At 42.7% G+C, this 18,639-nt stretch overlaps 1 protein-coding gene across 2 annotated transcripts in view; it reads right to left on the bottom strand.

The window, feature by feature from the left end:
- The window catches only part of FGD5 (FYVE, RhoGEF and PH domain containing 5), a 112,261-nt gene that overhangs the window by 33,049 nt on the left and 60,573 nt on the right, over positions 1-18,639 (bottom strand). For both annotated transcript variants that reach the window (XM_086470186.1, XM_086470185.1), the window contains 5 exons: positions 11,140-11,288; positions 9,029-9,185; positions 5,170-5,257; positions 2,127-2,177; positions 531-589 (listed from right to left, as the gene is read on the bottom strand). In XM_086470186.1, the coding sequence (XP_086326312.1) occupies positions 531-589; positions 2,127-2,177; positions 5,170-5,257; positions 9,029-9,185; positions 11,140-11,288 (504 nt within the window). The remainder of the gene's footprint in view (positions 1-530; positions 590-2,126; positions 2,178-5,169; positions 5,258-9,028; positions 9,186-11,139; positions 11,289-18,639) is intronic.

Here is an 18,639-nt window from a genome sequence, read left to right as displayed (position 1 = left end):
TTTGGATATGAGCTCTAACCTATGAAAGTCCTATTTGGTTATGTGATCATTTTCAAGAGTATAAACCTATTTGGTTGTGTGGTAATTTGCAAGACTATAAATTATGACCTTTCTTCTGAAGTAAAATGGGATTCCAGAATTGTGGAAAAATTATGTAAATGAGCTCAGAATGTATCTTTGACAGTATATTTGTGGTGTCTTCAGCATTTCATATCTAAAAACATCCCAGGCTAGAAATAGAACCATGAAAATTCCTGTCTCTCGCTTCATTGCTCCGCATACCATTTCAGCAACACCAAGAGGGAAAAAAATCTTGTGCTGCTTGCTAGGGTGACTTACATCTTGCACAGCTCCACTAAAGGACATAGACCTACTCCAAATCTGCAATACTCTAAACCAGATCTGTGTGAAACTTTGAGTCTCACCCTGGAGGAGGCTTCAGAATTTAGCAGAGATATGTAGTCACTTCAGCAAATCAGCAGAAAAGACTCTTTATCGATCAGGAGAGCATATATCATGGTAGGACTCACCGCTTGGATCATGCTGTCATTAGCTCGGTCAGTGATTTCAGAAACAATGAATAAGGCAGCTGAGGGATGAAGCAAAACAAACACTATAAATCACATAAAAGAGTAGGAAAACAACCCAAATCCCTTCTGTTTGCAAGGGCATCTTTCAAAAAAAAGCAAACAACATCCCCAGCAGCAGCTCCTTTAACTTCTTTGGCACCTTCAGAATGCAACTGCTCGGCACAGTGCTGTCAGTTCCCCTTCCCTTCATCATTCTCTTTCATCGAAACTCTGCATTATACTTATGCTGACCAAGAGAGCTCATGAAGTCCCTTTTAAACATCTAGCATGGCACAAAATCTTTTTGTGATGTTTTCTAGTTGCGGATTTTTGACATTTGAAGCTTGTGGTAGGGAGGGATTAATGTAACCGACTTTAGCCATCCAAAAGCATGGCAGTCTAAGGTGATCTGTTTCCCTTACTGGTGAGGGAGAGGGCAGGTCATCCCTTTCTGACAGAAGTGTGTGTGAAGCGTTGACATGAATTAACACCTGGATTCTCCACTGTCAAATAACCTGAGCCAGGGCATGTTTGCTGGCTCAGAGTGGTGGCATAACATAGCTCAGGCCCTCATCTCAAATCTCTTCCCCATTTTATCCATTTCTGGGCATAATCTGGGAGCATGCGAGCCATCACTGTCCGGAAATGTGACAAGTGTGTGCTAACCACAAATAAGACAGGCAGTTGTGGCCACAGGGCTTGAGCATTGGCCCTGGCCTTGTTTAAATAACTGTAGTTATTTAAGCTGTAGTCCCACTATCAGTGACTGGGGTCCTAAATCTTGCACAAGACTGTACTCTTGGTCAGAACAGACTGACCTTCAGTCGGTCGCAAACCTTATTGCTATGAGTTGGTTTGGGTTTACACTCAGTGTAACAGAGAGGTGAACTTGTTTCATTAATACAATTTTATTCCTGCTTACTCCAGCCTGGAAGCTACTCCCACTGAGGCCACAGCTAAACCTTGCTTTGACTTCAGTGGCAGTAAAAGACTTCTGCTTCATCCATCTGATGTGTTGGAAAAAATGGTGTTAACAGTTGAACATCTGGGTTTGTTCTCGATTGTGCAGAACTGATTTTTATGCAGTGTCTTTCAAGTTTACTTAGGCTTAAGGAATCCAGAATAGAGATTCATGAGTCAAACCTCCTAGGCGTCTCCAAAGTTCACAGAGCACAGCAGGCATACCACAGATAACGGTACACAAACAAGCAAGTGGAGCCATCCCAATTGTCTTTACAATAACCAGGCCAAATATGGATGGAGCCAAAGAGGACTAGGATTTCCCCAGTGACTGGAGCAGAACTACAATATCTGCACCACGCTTGTATAATTTCTTCTTCTGTAAGTTCATCATGTCAAAACTATGGGAAGGCCACATATTTCAATGAAAAAAAAGATAGGGTTCTTGCCCTAAGTAATTAGTCTAAGTTAGTAATCAGTTCTTGTAGATCTTACATCTAACCTATTAACACAAAATCTTGAAAATAATCCTCTTCCATAACTCTTTAGAAGCAGAGTTAGCAAAGCAGAATTTTTGTGCTACTCATTTCATTTTACCTTGTGTGGCTTCATACTCTGTAGAATCAGGGCAAAGATTATTCAAGTAATCTGTAAAAAAATAATCGAACACACAGAGACATCCAGTAATCAGAATACAGATCCACATAATTTGTAGTGTTATTAGCTAAAACATAAAATCCTAATCATAGAATCATAGAATGGTTTGGGCTGGAAGGGACCTTAAAGACCATCCAGTTCCAACCCCTGCCATGGACAGGGACACCTTCCACTAGACCAGGTTGCTCGAAGCCCCGTCCAGCCTGGCCTTGAGCACTGCCAGGGAGGGGCATCCATGGTAATGTCCCATATCACTTTATTCCCAGATAATTAAGTGCATATAGCATCTTTCCAAAGCAAAACTCATCTTTGACTGCATTCTACTTTGAGAATCAATGCAAGAGCATTGATACAGATTTGGACTTATCCCATAACTTGGCAGGTGTAAACGAAAAAACAAGAGTGACAAAAATATTTCCTTGTTTCTCAGCCAAGAGAATTGCTGAGTAGCACCACTTTACAAAGAATTATTCTTCTAAGGAACTTGTATTTTCCCATCTGAATGAATGATGTTGGCTGTAATGACTGATTTTCTATACTGTAAATGAATTATATGCATTTTATAGATAGAGGAAGTAGACTCTGGTTTTGTACATGCAGAGTTCAGTGATTACTACTGAACTCAATCACATTCTGAAAATATGTTCTGCAAAATACACACAATAGGACTTAACATTTACAGGAATGATATTTGCATTATATACAAATGCTCAACCTGTCAGTTTTATTTGGACTACTTGGCTTTGATCACCTGTCTGTTCTTTGTCTGGATCCTTATGCTTTTAATGACTGTAGTATTTGAGTGCCACCATTTTAAAAGCCTAATCCTGAAATACTTCATTCTTATCTTTCTGATGAATCCAGGCTCCTAAATTCTGCATCCAAGAACTAGGCCTCTGTGCTGAAAATGGTGCTGTGCATGGGTAGGATATTCCCTCCAATGTCCTATCCATATTCGTTTTCTAGTGCTGTGCCCTCCCTGGCTTACCAAAATCTACGTGGCTTTTACGTACAGTCAAGAAAGCGTCTGCCTGTACCCAGTCAAGCAGGAAGGGGTTGTGCGGTGTTACCAGACAATGTTTAGCATTCCTTTTCACAGCTGCAAGCTTTGTCCTTGGTTATGGACATTTAACTGAGTGGGCAACTCCTTTTGGCTGTAGTGCAGTCATTGGCAACCAATGTCCTCCTAAAATACCCTTCCTTATCTGGTAGAAACAGCCAGTTACGAACACACAAGTTCACCTGCATATTTTAATTTTTTTTTTACGCTGTTTAGAGAATTTGAAGGACTACACTGTTCCAGACCCACTCTGACCTAGCAGGCAAAGAAGCGCTTTGTTTCTTGAAGAACTGAAGCAGTAAACCTGTTTTCTCGAATATCTTAATCCAGCAGACTTTATCTCGCTACCCACAAAAGCTTTCATTTTCCCAGTTAGTGCCAGTACCAAGGACAAGGAAGAGCTCAAGTTGCTTGAAGCGTAGATGGAATCCAATCGCTGGAGGTGCACTGAAAGCCTTCCAGCTCTCTCACAAAATACTATGCTTCGTGTTTGCAATCTACCTTGTGGACCACAGAAATGGGCAGAGAAAATGGGAGCATACTGGGGGTATTTCTGACAGGGACACGCCAATTCCTTTTTCTTAGATGCAGTATTTTGTGTACATGCACTAAAACACTGTAAGGATCATGTGAGACTACTAAATACTGCAACTCACAGGTCTGGAAATTTGCCCTTGATGTAGACACACCCAGAGAGGGATGCAAGTCAGACAGAAAAAAAAGTCCTACTATTGGCATCCACTGTTCGTTTGTATTGCTCGTACTAAAAAAGCAAAACCAGCTGTGAATAATAAGTTGCATCCTTGATCGAAGAGTCTGGAGCAAGATGAAACTGCTGCTAATCTGTGCTGTGAATAAAAATTTCACATGGTAACTTTGTACTGCTGCATTTATAGGAGTCCCTTCTAATATGCTGTGCCCTTCATCGGCTGTTGAGTATGGGCAGGGTTTATGGCTTCCTTTTTACTGTCCCACACATAACTCATCTTGCATCCTTCTCTACCCACACATACACATACTCCCAAAGCATTTCTTCATCTTTATATTTACGGATCCTGGCTCTCTTGTGTTCCAATCTGACTAAGTTACATGACAACATTGAGATTCATTTTTACATTTCGCCATTTCCTTCCCCGACCAATTCATTAGTTGCAAACCTAAACGTGACAGTTCTTTCTAGTGGCCACATCCTTCTTCAGAAAGCTTGGTCCCCTCACAGGCTCAGACTTGCTTGCTAGATTTGCTGTGGTTTGCAGAGAATGGGCCACCAGAGGGAACACAACCACCCTTGGAGAGAGTCCGGGTGGGAGTGATACATATGGTTCCAAATGTAAAAGGAAGGTGTTACTGTAAATCTAAAATCTGTACATGTTCTGTTAATGTAAATTTGGATCTCTGCCTCCTGCAATGCAGAGAAGGTGGGCTGGGATTTTGACTTAAACTTATCACTAGCCTCAGGTGTACTGTACAAAGGGCTTAGGGTGTGGTACTGGGTGCAACTGCTTTGTTGATGGAGTAGGAGATAGTGCTTACCACTGTCATACAGGATGCAGTGCAGAGTCCCCTTGCTGGGGACTGCTGTCCCCTACCGTCTCTGATAATTGCCCTTGACATAAATAAAATCAAACCTGTTTGCTGGCAGTGAGGCTGAACCCTGCACCTTTCACAGAAGGAAAAAGGAAAGAAGGAATGGCTAAAAGCACCTGAATTTACACTTTTTTGTGACCTTTCAGCATGATTGTGCTGAAGAAGTGTCTACTTTCAGGCTCCCTGACACTTCCTGAATCCTGTACTAAGCATACTGAAGTTCTGAAGTGCTTCAGCCCTATTTTAGCTGCCTTGGCATCAATGCGTGGCACAGTGGAGGCACAGAACATCATGGGAGGGTTTCCATTGAGTACCTTTGAGAGTGATTTTACTGACCTGTGAGCAGCACACGATACTGGAAGACACGCTGCACCACTTTCAAAAGCTGGTGTTTCACACTCTGAGGGCTGCCACCAGAGCTCTGCTGTCCTCAATGGAAAGGAAACACAAAGATCAGGGGTGTGTGAGCTCAGCAGCAAACTGTCATCTCCACCTGCTGTGTACTATGAAAGTTTGCTACCAGTTGCATGCACAAATTCCATTGAACAATTCACAACTTACCCACCTTGCTAGGAGGTATTGTCTTTGTGACTATAAAGAAGTACTGTAAACAGTTTATTTCCTATGGCATCATTCACAAATAGCTTAGACTCAGAGGGAAAAGTGAGGAAAGCGAATACCATTTAGGAGGTAAAGGCTGGATCAAGATTTTAGGGTGGCATCTGAAGACAGAGGTATCAGATCTCATTGAAGCTTGTCATTGTTCCTTTCTTGGACTGAAAGTTTCTTCTGCCTGCAACTTTTTAGTATCTTATTTCAAGACATGGAATTGACTAAAATATAGCAAAGCATCTCCCCATGATTGAGTTGGAACTGAATGTCCAGAGAGCATTTACAAGAAAATAAACTGAGGTTGTGATCTGATTTAACACACACATGGAAAAGAAGTAGCATTTTTCTCTTTACATTTACCCCTTAGATTCGACCCATTACATTTCACCACAGATCAGGCCCAGTCAGCATGGGTTTATGAAAGGCAGGTCCTGCTTAACTAACCTGGTCTCCTTTTATGACAAAGTGACCCACTCAGTGGATGAGGGAAAGGCTGTGGATATTGTTTACCTGGACTTTAGTAAAGCCTTTGACACTTGTTTCCCACAGCATTCTCCTGGAGACACTGGCTGCTCATAGCTTGGATGGTTGTACTCTTCGCTGGGTGAAAAACTGGCTGGATGGCCGGGCCCAAAGCGTGGTGGTGAATGGAGTTCAATCCAGTTGGTGGCTGGTCACAAGTGATATTCCCCAGGGCTCAGTATTGGGTCCAGTCTTGTTTAATATCATTATTAGTGATCTGGATGAGGGGATTGAGTTCACCCTCAGTAAGTTTGCAGATGACACTAAGTTGTGTGGGAGTATTGATCTGCTTGAGGGTAGAGAGGCTCTACAGAGGGCTCTGGACAGGCTGGATTGATGGGCGAGGCCAATTGTATAAGGTTCAACAAGGCCAAGTGCTGGCTCCTGCCCTTGGGTCACAACAACCCCATGCAGTGCTACAGGCTTGGGGAGGAGTGGCTGGAAAGCTGAGAGGCAGAAAAGGACCTGGGGGTGCTGGTCAACAGCCAGCTGAACATGAGGCAGCAGTGTGCCCAGGTGGGCAAGGAGGCCAACGGCATCCTGGCCTGTATCAGAAATAGTGTGGCCAGTAGGAGCAGGGAGGCGATCGTGCCCCTGTACCCAGCACTGGTGAAGCTGCATCTCGAATCCTCTATTCAGTTTTGGGCCCCTCGCTACAAGAAAGACATTGAGGTGCTGGAGTGTGTCCAGAGAAGGGCAATGAAGCTGGTGAAGGGTCTAGAGCACAATGGGGAGTGGCTGAGGGAACTGGGGTCATTTAGCCTGGAGGAAAGGAAGCTCAGGAAAGGAGGCTGTAGCGAGGTGGGGGTTGGTCTCTTCTCCCAAGTAACAAGCAATAGGATGAGAGGAAATGGCCTCAAGTTGTGCCAGGGGAGGTTTAGATTGGAGATTAGGAAAAATTTCTTCACTGAAGGGGTGGTCAAGCAGTGGAACAGGCTGCACAGGAAAGTGTTTGAGTCGCTATCCCTGGAGGTATTTAAAAGACACAGTGCTTAGGGACGTGGTTTAGTGGCAGCGTTAGGTTTACAGTTGGACTAGATGATCTTAAGGATCTTTTACAACCTAAATGATTCTATTCTATAAGGGCTCAATTAAAACAGGAAACTTGCTGTATATCTGTTAAGTGTCACAACATTGCTGCAAAAACAATAGCAGCCACAAAACTCAGTCCTCAGAAGTCTCCACATCTCCAGTGACACTAAGAAACAGAAGCTTACAGGACCCGAGAGGGGTGGCACAAAACCCTGCTGGTTCCTTAGAAGGTCTGAGTCCAAAACCCAGTCGAGTTTCACAGTGTTTCAGTGTTCATTGACCAACATTTCTGAAGTGTTTGCCACTCGTGAAGGGACAAAAGATGAAAAGTAATCTAACTGTTTAAAGGAAGGCTGGCAAAAGACAGCAATTCCAAGGTAGTAGAGATGTTTCATGTTACTGTGTTACTCCCCTAACTGGCTGACTAGTCTCATCAAATGTGCATTCAGAGTTGTGCTGAGCATTCCCAGTCCCTCATACTTAAGTCACAGGTGCCAGAAACAAAATGAGGCCTCAAATTCTGTGTTGTCAGACTGGAAAACTGATAGTGGTCATGCTTTAAAAAATGTAATAGGAAAAGACTGAGAGACACATCCCCCTCATTTGTGTGTGTGTGTATGCATCCAAGTGGGCAAGAAGTTACAGAGCTCACTGATTCTAGGGCAAAATCTCTTCATAGGAAAAGCCTCATCTGCTTTCTTAGAAATAAGAGCTAATTCTTAAGGTTGATAATTAAGACAGAAGTGTACAGGCATGTGGCTGGGAGGGATGCTGGGAATACAGGCTCTCAGTAGAAAGCCTGCATTTGCCAAGTTCATGTTCAGAGCAGTGTGAGCCATCAGAGTTCCCCTCAGCTGCTAACAGGAAATAATTGTGACTGCAAGGTATCTGTAAATGCTGGCTTCCAAATGTCTTTAGAAATTAATTTTTATCCTTAGTATTTCACGTGTGCTGGGGAGAAAAACACCATCCATACCCCATAGAGCTGGCATTCTAAATAACCTTTAAGGTCCAGTCACTAGTTTATCCTTACAGTCCCTCTGCTGCCCAAGTAAACATTGTTATTTCTCTTACCAAATAAAGATAAAAAGAAACAGGGGTTCTAGACCCTCAAGAAAGCAGCGTAGCTTTTAATCATTTTAGCTCAATTGAGTCAGTGTAGCGCAACTGAACTTTCCCATCCACATATGGGTTTATGCTTTTGAAATTATGTGAAGTGGCCGCATTAGCAATACTTTAAAATGTGATTAGGAATCGTGGAATTTCTGTCACATGTATCTTGATGGTGTTTTTCAGTTGTTCAGCACAGATGACTGAGTTAACACAACTGGAAAATACGTGTTTCTTGGTACAGGGCCAGAGGTTGCAAGCCTAGAGGTTACAGACCATTCAGGGAGCCTAGATGAAAAGAACCCTGTATGTGTCTGGCCAGTGAAGTTGGTGTCTTCCTGTGCCATTCAGTGTTGCCTGTCACAACATCCTCTGTAAACAGAGGAAGCAGTTAACAGGCATTTAAAAATCAGAGAAATGCAATTGTAAAGATGCTGTTGGTTGATCACTGCCAGCAACTAAGCACCTGTACAGGCTAATCCTTTCATCCTGGCCAGACCCAGTACAAAAGAAAGGCTGGAAAATGCAGTGAAAGAAAAGAAGACATGATGAGATGGAAATAATCGTTATTAACTCTAACACATCCTCAAAGAGCTTGATAAGTTAATATGTGACTGAGAAACTACTCCAGTATGTGCATGTATTTCAGCAAAATATGCTCACGGATCTGTAGATTCACAAACATACATTCTGTATGCATACACAGGGGTGTATGGGCAACAGACACAGTCAAGGAAGCAGAAACACATCGTGCACATGTGAGTATCTCACTTCAGTTTGAGCACCAGGATGTGTGAAGAGAGCTATTCTCCCATTCTACCCTCTGTGAACACTAGTGGAGTTGCAGAAGAAATATCTTTGGGTAAGCCCTGTGGCACAACCATGCATTAGTGCAGCTAAAAAAACATGGGAGCCTTACCTCAAACTTCTGAATTATGGTAGCCAGTTGGGAATATTTAAGGCAAGTTTCATCTAGCAAAGCCAAATTCCTGTCAAACTGCATAATATATGCTGTGTGGTGATTCAGCCTTGATTTTCTGGAGAGAAAAACATCAGCAACTTTCTGGTGTTCCTCCCTAAGACCACAGAAGAAAAGAAGCAGCAAATAAATGAATAAATAAATACTAAAGAAGAAAAGCCATACTTCTGTCTTACTGTATTAGACCCACAGTAGCCACGGGCGTTGTGCAGCTAAAGTCTAGGTTAAATGTCAGGAAAGAGGCAGTGATTCACTGACATACTGGGCAACAAAACAGGCTGCTGTAGAATGGGCACCACGAGAGGCTGATCCTTCAGCTGTGCATTTGCCATGGCAGCACTGTGTGTCTGCAGTGGGTAGAATGTCTCCTTTCTGGACACAGCTTCCACTTCTCTAAACAGACTTTTCAGCTGCTGCAGTGCTTTGAGCACTGGTTGTGGGGGATAATATAACATCTTCAGTTGTAATATCGTATCTCCAGCTCTCCTTCATTGCCCCCTTCTCAGCACTGCCCCACCAGCATCTGTCTCAGCACTCAGTTGCACAGTATTGAAATCTTTTCGAGGCGTATACAAAGAAAGAACAGAACAAAATCTGAGATAACAAAAGAGTAATCGTAGTTGAGAGGAACATGAGTTTCTGGGGATGTCAGAGCAACAGAGTGTCTAGGGGAGTGCAGGCACAGGGAAGGACTTATTGGACAGTTCAAGGGTGGTGGTGACCTGGGAAGCTGTGGGAGCACAGCCTTATACCATGTGTCATTCTGTTGTGTTGGCAGCACTTCCAGTACAGCCCTCTTTTTTCCCCAGTGCCGCAGAGGAGTTCTGGACCTAAGAGGAACCTTAGGGCACTTCTAGTTGTGTTCCTTTTCTCTCAGGGAACAGGCTGCATGCTGCTAGAGTAAGGATATGACTCATTTAGGACACACGTAAATTTATATTCCAGCTGGAAACACCACTTCTGTTTGTGTTATGAGTGTATAAATCATAAATCATTGATGAACTTTATTAAGTCTTCCTGCCATTTGTAACAGTCCGTTAGTGGGCACGAACCAATACACAGTTCCCTTTAGCCTTTTCTTTCCTTGTTTTGTGCACTTAAAAGTGCAGGACTGACAAGGGGAGCTGTGCCCTGCACCTAGGATTGTTACTGAAAGTTCTCCTGATCTAATTGACTTCTTAACAGCTCAGTGGCAGTGATGGGATAGGATCAGCCACTGTCCGTAACCACTGTCTCCTGGAGTCCAGCAGTGTAGAGATGCAGGGTTGCAAGGTCCATCATAAACTGTCAGAGCCAGAGTAATCCAGTCTAGGCCAGGGGCTGTGCTGGCTACTGGACATTTATTCAGCTTAGATCTGCAGTGGTAATTTCTCTTACCCATTCTTATTCCAGCAGTTTATGGAATATAGACTAGGGCCTAGCAGCCTGGCTTAAGTCAGAGGTCTCCTTAACTGAATGAATTTTGGAGTTTTGTCTGTCCTAGGCATGGTCTTATTCTCTCTAAGCATGTTTGGCTTAGGTGGAGTTCCTCAGCAGGCTGACAGTGTCTGTTTGGCTTGGAAGCCTAGCCTGTGCAGAGTGCTGCCTTGGTGCTGGGAGTGAGGGGGTGTCCCTTATCTGAGAACTACACAGTTGCTGTGTAGATTTCTGTAAGCAGATGATCTTCTTTAAGATCAATTCCAATGTGTTCTGTTCCTGCCTCCCATGGCATGCATGAGTCTGTGACCTTCAGGCTATGACTGTGAAGCTGCTTGGTGATGACTATGAACTGGCATCAGAGGATAATGCATATGAAGCAGGCTGTCCTCAGTGACTGAGTGGCTGTGCAGTGCACAGATGTTTCAGTATTTGGTTTCTTAGCCTGACAGCCTCTACATTTGCTTCCTTCCTGCCTGTATGCAAAATCTGCCAAAGTAGTTCAGGTTCTATTCCTTTCATTTCTGCTGTAATCCCAGCCTCCCTGCTAGTGGGGTCGAGGGAACACTGACAAGTTCACCCACCTGCTGTGGAGGGTATGTTAAGGCCATCGAACCATGCCATTCCATACTTACCATTTAAGTATTCTTTCTTCCAGTTCTCCCAGGATGTCTTGATGTAATTCATAAATTTCAGGGATTTCACTTAAGCCTTGCTTGAGTTTAACTTCTTTCTGTTCATTTTCATCTTCTCCAAGCACTTTCAAGATACCTTCATAGAAATCCTGTGAACAACAATACAGAAATTAGGCAAACAGACTTGAAGTCTCTTTTCTGAAATTATCATTACAATTTCTTGACTAAACTATGCTTTCTAGGAATTATAAGATATGCCATCAATAGTGATAGAGAGTGCTCAGTACAGCAAGGAGCATATAGCATATGTTTTCTTCCATCTATTAGTTCATACACGTTTTCAGCTGAATTTTCCACAATGCCGTCAGCCCCAAGTGGAACTTTTCTCCTGACCAAGCCATCAGACCCTTATGCATACAACGAGATTGCATACAACAACATTGCAAACTGTGGCAATGCACAACACAACAAGGCAGGAAAGCTGATGCTGTGCAGAGGCATAACTAATGCTTCACTACTGAGTGGCATGAGGAGTGGCATGAGGCAGGTTCCTAACCCAGGGATTCTGGCTGCCTTTGCCAGGAGCTAGGGCACTGTAACTACATGGTTTATTTTCATAGCACTATCTGGTGTTCAAAAGCAGCAGCTTTCATTCAGTAAAATTAAAAGGGTGTGATTTCAGCACCTGCTTCTTCAGTACTGCTACAAGTACAAGTAATTGAAAAGCGTTAGTGTAGTATTCAGCGTTTGCCTGAGGAGGGTCCAGCAGAATGGTTACAGGTTTAATTCTCTTTTTCTGCATCCCAGTAAGCCATGAAGTGCATGGAGTTTTTTATTGCACACGGTGAGGAAAAAAAGGGTGAGAGTGAAAACCAGAGTAAATAATCAAAATAACAGCACAGTAGAGAGGCCACATTAACTGTGAGGTTTGGAAGCTCCCGATGACTCGTTTTGGTGCAGCAGCTGCAGACTAGGAGATTGCAGAGCTTCCTTCCTTATAAAAACACTGTCTGTCCTCATCTGACCTTCCTTTCTTTTTTTGTGTGTGTGAGGGTAAGACTAGGAGATTGCAGCATTGTGTGTTATTGCTAGCCAGCCTACACGTGCTGGTTTTTTTTCCCAGTAAGTACCTTGTGTGTTATTGCTAGCCAGCCTACACATGCTGTTTTTTTTTCCCAGTAAGTACCTCAAATTTGGTATTGTTTTTAAATTCAACAAAAATAGTTGAACGGTGGCTTTGTGGCTGAATATACTTAGATTCCCCGACTTTGAAGCCAGGAGGGACTGTATTGATATGATATGATCAGTATTCCAGACCACAAGACTTACTAGAGTGTAGCATTACTAGGAAAACAAGCAACTTTGATTTAAGACAGAATCTAGCACATGTTATGTATATGCTAACACAGCATCCTGAGAAAAAAAGAGAAGTCGCAGAAGGGGCTTTTGATGATCTCATGAAGGGTCAGGTAGCTCATAACCACATACAAAGCACTAGCACCTAGTCACAGCAGAGCTGGTGTTAAAGCCCTGCTGGCAGACTGTCAGACTACGGCCATCACACCAGGAGTTGTTCTTCCAGCAGGTTTGCACTGAGCTCTGGTTCAGCCCAAGATCTACTGTGAAGGAAAGGTTTAGCATCCGACCAGTCTGGCCAGGTCCATGCTGTGAACATATTTTTTTCACATGCTATTTTGCAAACAGCGAGTTATTATTAAAACCTATGTTTTTTCAAAGATATATTAAAAACATTCTCTGTCTGCCCATAGAAGCCAGTTCATCAGAAAAAAAAAATGCAGCTGCTTTAACAATCGCCGAGAAGGTGATTCTGCTGGGAGAGTTAATAGAAATGGCAGCTAGATTTTTCCACTGAGAGACCATTTCCTGGCCTCCTATTCATCTGTATGTGATGTGGCCAAATGTGCTGTGAAAGGAAGCAGGGGCTTGATAAAAAGAAACCTCTAAGGTCGCACAGCTCATTGAAAGATGCCAAGCTGTTGCTATCCGGCCCTGAACCAGGATGGGATAGGTTGAGGATCTTCCTCTGTCAGGATCTAGTTATCATGAAACATATTGCCAAAAAGTAAAATTCTGTTCCCTGAACTTTTAGGGACAATCTTATGAACTTCCCTGGGCCATACTGGCATTTATCATGACTCTGGTCTCTGTCTAGTTAAGTTTTATGAGTTCAGGGAGTAATTAAGGAGAAGTCTTGATTTCCATGAAGCTTGCTGATGTCCAGGTATGAGCAACTCAACAGAGTATGTTTCACTGGAGATCCATAATTTACATTAGATAGTCCACTTCAGTGTGATTAAATCAAGGGTGCTGTGTTGATTTCAGCATGCTGGGGATCTGGTTGGTATGACTGTAGTCCTGCTGAAAGGTTCTATAAGGAGCAGAGAGCCTCTGGGCGAAGAACTTCAAAATGCCTCTCTCCTCAGCAGCAGGAACTGACTCCAGGCAAGAACAGTTTTAGTCTCCTCAGATTCATTCCTGGCTTTTCTGTTGTAACACTGTCAACTGCAACGTACACACTGGCTCACTATGAACTGGAGTAACTGGAATACGTAACAGATACTAACCAAAAGGAAAGTCACACATACACTATGTTTGTTTAGCAACTATGACAGATGAAGCATTCGTTTTCTGAAAAGCCACTAGAACTAGGTAAAAAAAAAAACAACATGATGACAATTTTCTTTTTGACTAACTATATCCTGGATAAAACAAGATCATAAAAATTTCTGAAAGAGTATTACCGTGTTTCCTAATTATCTGGGTCTGATTTCCACAAAGTGTCCTGCCCCAGTACCACAAGTAATCCCAATGTTGCACTATTCCAGCTCCTGTTTTTTTCTGGTGTGTGGGTGAGCCTATCTAACTACATATTTCAGCCAGCGTACACTCCAGAGGCTTTCCCGCCAGCTAAGCCAGTCAATCCATGTTTGGGATGCTTTTCCTAACTCAAAAGAATCTGCAACCTTTCAAAGTCTTCAGTCATCATAATTAATCCAGACTGGGGAAAGGGAGAGAATCCAAAGGGTCCTTTCAGCTTATTGTGCCAGGGGAAGTGAATAGCTGTAGTAAGTTCACCTCTGATGTGTTTAAGTAACCTATTATGTTACAGAAATGTCATCTTTTCCAAATTAATATCAAACAGCTCTGAATATGTCCACTTTGCAGCATAGCTGAGCGACAAGATTAACACTCCTTTCCCACAGCATCTCAGTGGATTTAATTAGTCATTAATTGCCTGCCCCTTTGACTATAATGAATTCTCAGACAAATTATTTAATTCCAGTTGCCTGGATAGTCAGCTTTCTAATGATTAATAAAAAACCTGCAGCATAACAGTAATCACTATAAACATCCATTAAAAAAAAATAAGTATGTCACTATTGAAAATGCTGAGTGCCTAGGAAGCCATTAATGAAATGCGAAGTACTTTTGTAGTCTCACTAGCTCTAATCAGTCATGGCACCTCAAGGTCTCCAAGTCTGTCACCCAAGCCCCATGACTAAACACAGAAGGTACCAAACACTGAGGCCATATAAGGCCCTGCTGGGTCAAAACTTTCTTAGAACAGAAGCCTGAACTGGAGTCATTCAGTTCAAGGCTCAGGCGTGATGGCCCCAGAGCTGAGTCTCATCCAGGGGTGTACAAACCTACAGATCTCCTCCCTGTCTTATGCATATACTTGCACCAGTGCTTGTGTGTGCACGTGAAAGCGTAACCCAGGCTGGCTAGGTGACACAGGAGGTTAGCATCTATGCTATAAAAATACACTTTTGAAAGATAAAACTTTTAATTACATTTTGGGCATCCATAAATAAGCCCTCTACAGCCATCCAATGGCCAAATCCCTAACATCCCTGAAATAAACCTCACAAATAATTAAATGAAATAAAGAAGATCAAAACCCACAGCCACAAAGGTTGGTTAAGTTGTGAGGGGTTATTTTTGTTGTTGTTGTGCATGTCACTAACACATACAAGTTACATTTTTTTCCCCAAGGATGCCTCTGAAGAACTTCTGTTCTCTGCTGGAAATGGGTGCTGTAACCTGGAGCCTGTTATAAGGGCAAGAGACAAGGAGGAATGAAGGGTTGGTTTTAACAAGGTCTTATGGTTTATGTGAAACACTGCCTAACTGTTACATGGTTGACTCTTGGAGTAGAATCTGATACCCTTTGTGAGGCGATGAGGCTCACTGTAGGGTGCTGGGATATGAGATGCTTTAGAGATGCTGGCAGTGCCTACCAATGCTAAGAGGAAACAGTGATTATAGGAGAGTTTTGGAAAAATAAGATATAGGTACCAGGCTCAGGGCTACAGAAAGGTAGCCCAATTTACCTGGGATCAGCAACCTGGAAACCTTTGTAGCAGGTAGTTATCTCCAGGAACTCTTTCAAAGGAATCGGCAATGCCAGCAACCAGAGTTTTTTGGTAGAGCACTTAGCAAGAAGGTTCTTTGCAGGATTCAACGTCTATGTGAAATGTGATATTCTAATCCAAAGTCAAAACAGGTAGTTAACGGGACAAGAGTTAGTTCTGGGTTTTGCTTCCGGGATTTTGTGAGCAGATGCAGAAAGGGTGAGGTTGTGTATTAAATCTCTCCAATAATGGGGCAGAATATGCTTTGGAGTCCATCTGCAAAAATCATTTGTAGCAATCCTGTACACATGCCAACAGCCATTTTGCAAGATGGATACATCCCATACATACTGTGGTCCATTCTGCATTTCAGCCCTGCTGCCAGTTAGCCTTTATTAGCCTGTGAACATTGAACCTTGCAGGACCCTAGTGAAAGGAAGGAAAACTGATCTCTTGTCAGCTAAATCACTGCTTCAGGCAAGTAGTTTACCCAGAAGAAAAAACTGCCTGTTTGTATATATATACACACACAGACACACATACTCGCTATGTTGGGTGATTTCTTTAACTTCTACTTGAAAATAATCCAGGGTACAGTAATTCAGTCTGGATCCAGAATATCTGTTTGCTTTTTCTGTGTATAACAGAATAGACCAAGTTAGATCAGTTCATCCAATGGCCCATGGATCCCTGGGGAACCAGGGACCACTGCAGCCAGTCTAGTGGAAGTCAGGGTAGTTAGGAAATGATAGGGCTGAAATCAGTCTCTACCTTCACTGTAAAAAGCTGATGGTTCTGCAACCTGCAATAGGCTTAAAGCAACTATGTAGATTAGAAAGGTGAGTAGACTGGAGGAGAGAAGTCAAGATTTTGAGTTAAGTGTAGCCAAACAGATAGCTCTATCTGAAAGAAAACCTTTTAAAATCGGTCAAGTAATGCTGATCAGTTGCTAGATCTCCTTCTTTGTTTGCTGTTGTTATTTGTTCATCTTCTAAACTAGCAGTGTCTAAGATGCTAATCCAATCATAATGGAAAGCCTAGTTCTTGTGTATTGACTATAATGGCAGTGGAAAAGAAAGAGAAGGGAGTACACCGCCATTATACTGGCTTTGCCAATAGTAATTTTTAGTCCTGTAGTTTGACTAGCAGTTGCTCTGCAGGTGGGAATGGAGGTTCCTTCTCACTGGCTCTCGGCACCCTATTCCAAACATCAGGCCTGCATTTGAGCCAGAAATTGTGAATTTCTAGTACAAGATGGTGGTTGTAGAGCAAAGCCACACTTAAACAGTTCAAGAGAAGTATCTGAAAGGAAATGTATTTCTGTGACCAAAAAGTGCACAGTATACTAATACTAGAAGGACCAGATTGCCATATCATGTGGCTGGATTAGAAAAGCTCTGAATGCCTGCAGTCTCAGTCATATTTCCAGATCTTGGCTGCTGAAGCAAAGTCTCTACCAGTTCTTTGTTGCATCATCTCACAGGAAGGAAGGAAGGAAGCTTCTACCTGCAGTAATGCACAAAGCAGAATAGAGCTCAACTGCTTCCCAGATTCTGAAGTATCTTGATGATGTTGACAATGATGAAAAGAAATCTTAACTCAAAAGGAGTCTGATGCAGTGCTTTGAAGAAGCACTAATGATCTGCTGTTCTCGCAATCACCTGCCTGAGAAAAACTATATAAATTTATACCAACCAAAGGCCTGACCTCTAATGCTGTCATGTCTGAATCAGTTTCCCTGCTTATACCTCTACTCTGTGTTGAAGAATAGGAAAGGACTGATGGGTGAGTAAATTCACCTAGGCTATTTCTGCAGTTTTCAAGGAGAATTCAGGTTGGGAAGATGTGTGAGTTTCCCTTAAGGAGCAGAGCTGAGAAACAAAACTAAAAAGGGAGCGTACAGAGCAGATGCATTAGTAGAAAACCATGCTCATTTTTCTGCCTCAGTTCCCAGGTGGGGGATACTGGCACTTCAGCTGCAGAAATCATGTTCTGCACACAGCATATTTACCTTGCTCAGGCCACAACTCCCACCTGGCATCCAGACTTCTATACTTTTCAATAACTAATGAAACATACATGCATCCAAAAATAATTTTGCATGTGTATCCAGAATTGTAATTGTTTCCCAAGTCAAGCTGATGTGTTAATGACCTGATAATATTAGGAAGTAAGCATAATTGACCCTTTGTGAGCGGGCAAGGGAGGACAACAGGAATTCTTACTGCAGACCAAACTTTATAGAACTGAAGTCTACACTGATTGTGTAAAATGCTGCAGGCTTTTACAACTACTTTCACTTCTAAAATGAAGGTGGATTCAACAGATACTGCATATTGCAGGATCCAAGGCTCTTTTGGACATCTAGGCATTACACCTGAGTCAGGGAGAGATGAAGAGTTCAAACGGGGAGAAGAGAGTCTCCATATTAAAGCTGAATGCAGGCATGAGATGTACAGTATGCTGTGAGCCAAGTCTGACTCATAGGTGGTTCTTGGAGGTATCTTCATTACTGCTAGCAGCCTCTCTGGTGAATGTGATGTGGCACCCCTGAATTAAAAAGTGGTACATCTCTGGGAGCAGAGTCAGTGACCCTTGATCTGCACTGAGCAGTGATCTTCCCAAATTTCTCATTACTGAGCTCAGCAGAAACAATGCCAGATGAACATCAGAAAATACTATTGCGGCAGACACAATTAGTCTCTTATCCTTCCATTGCAGGGTACAATCTAGGTCAGGAACCCTGACCTCAACACACATTCACGTGCAATCAAATAGACGCATTCATCCAAAACACTGCAAATGAGTTTCAGAACTGGCAAGCTGTAGAGTACGCATTGCTGTAGAGTATCGGTGGGACTCGTTACCAGGGAATTGTCCTCATGACAAATGTGCTAGTGTGACTTCCCTCTCCTTTTAAGAGATACACAGATTATCTGAAAGGTATTTTGGCTCAACATTCCCACTGCAGAGGCTTCGTGGCCTATACATAGCTATTTTCCCACTGCTGAGGAAGATAACAGTGAATAAATAAATGAGAAAAAAACCCAGCCTACTGTAAGTGAGGCTCTTCTTTTGTAACAGTGGATCTTTAGGCTTTTATAAGAGCTTCAGAAGGTCTAAC

This window comes from Leptosomus discolor, chromosome 9 (assembly GCF_034619465.1).
Source record: "Leptosomus discolor isolate bLepDis1 chromosome 9, bLepDis1.hap2, whole genome shotgun sequence".
Taxonomy (NCBI): domain Eukaryota; kingdom Metazoa; phylum Chordata; class Aves; order Leptosomiformes; family Leptosomidae; genus Leptosomus; species Leptosomus discolor.
The sequence above is the reverse complement of the archived record's forward strand: the minus strand, read 5'-3'. Positions and strand labels throughout refer to the sequence as shown.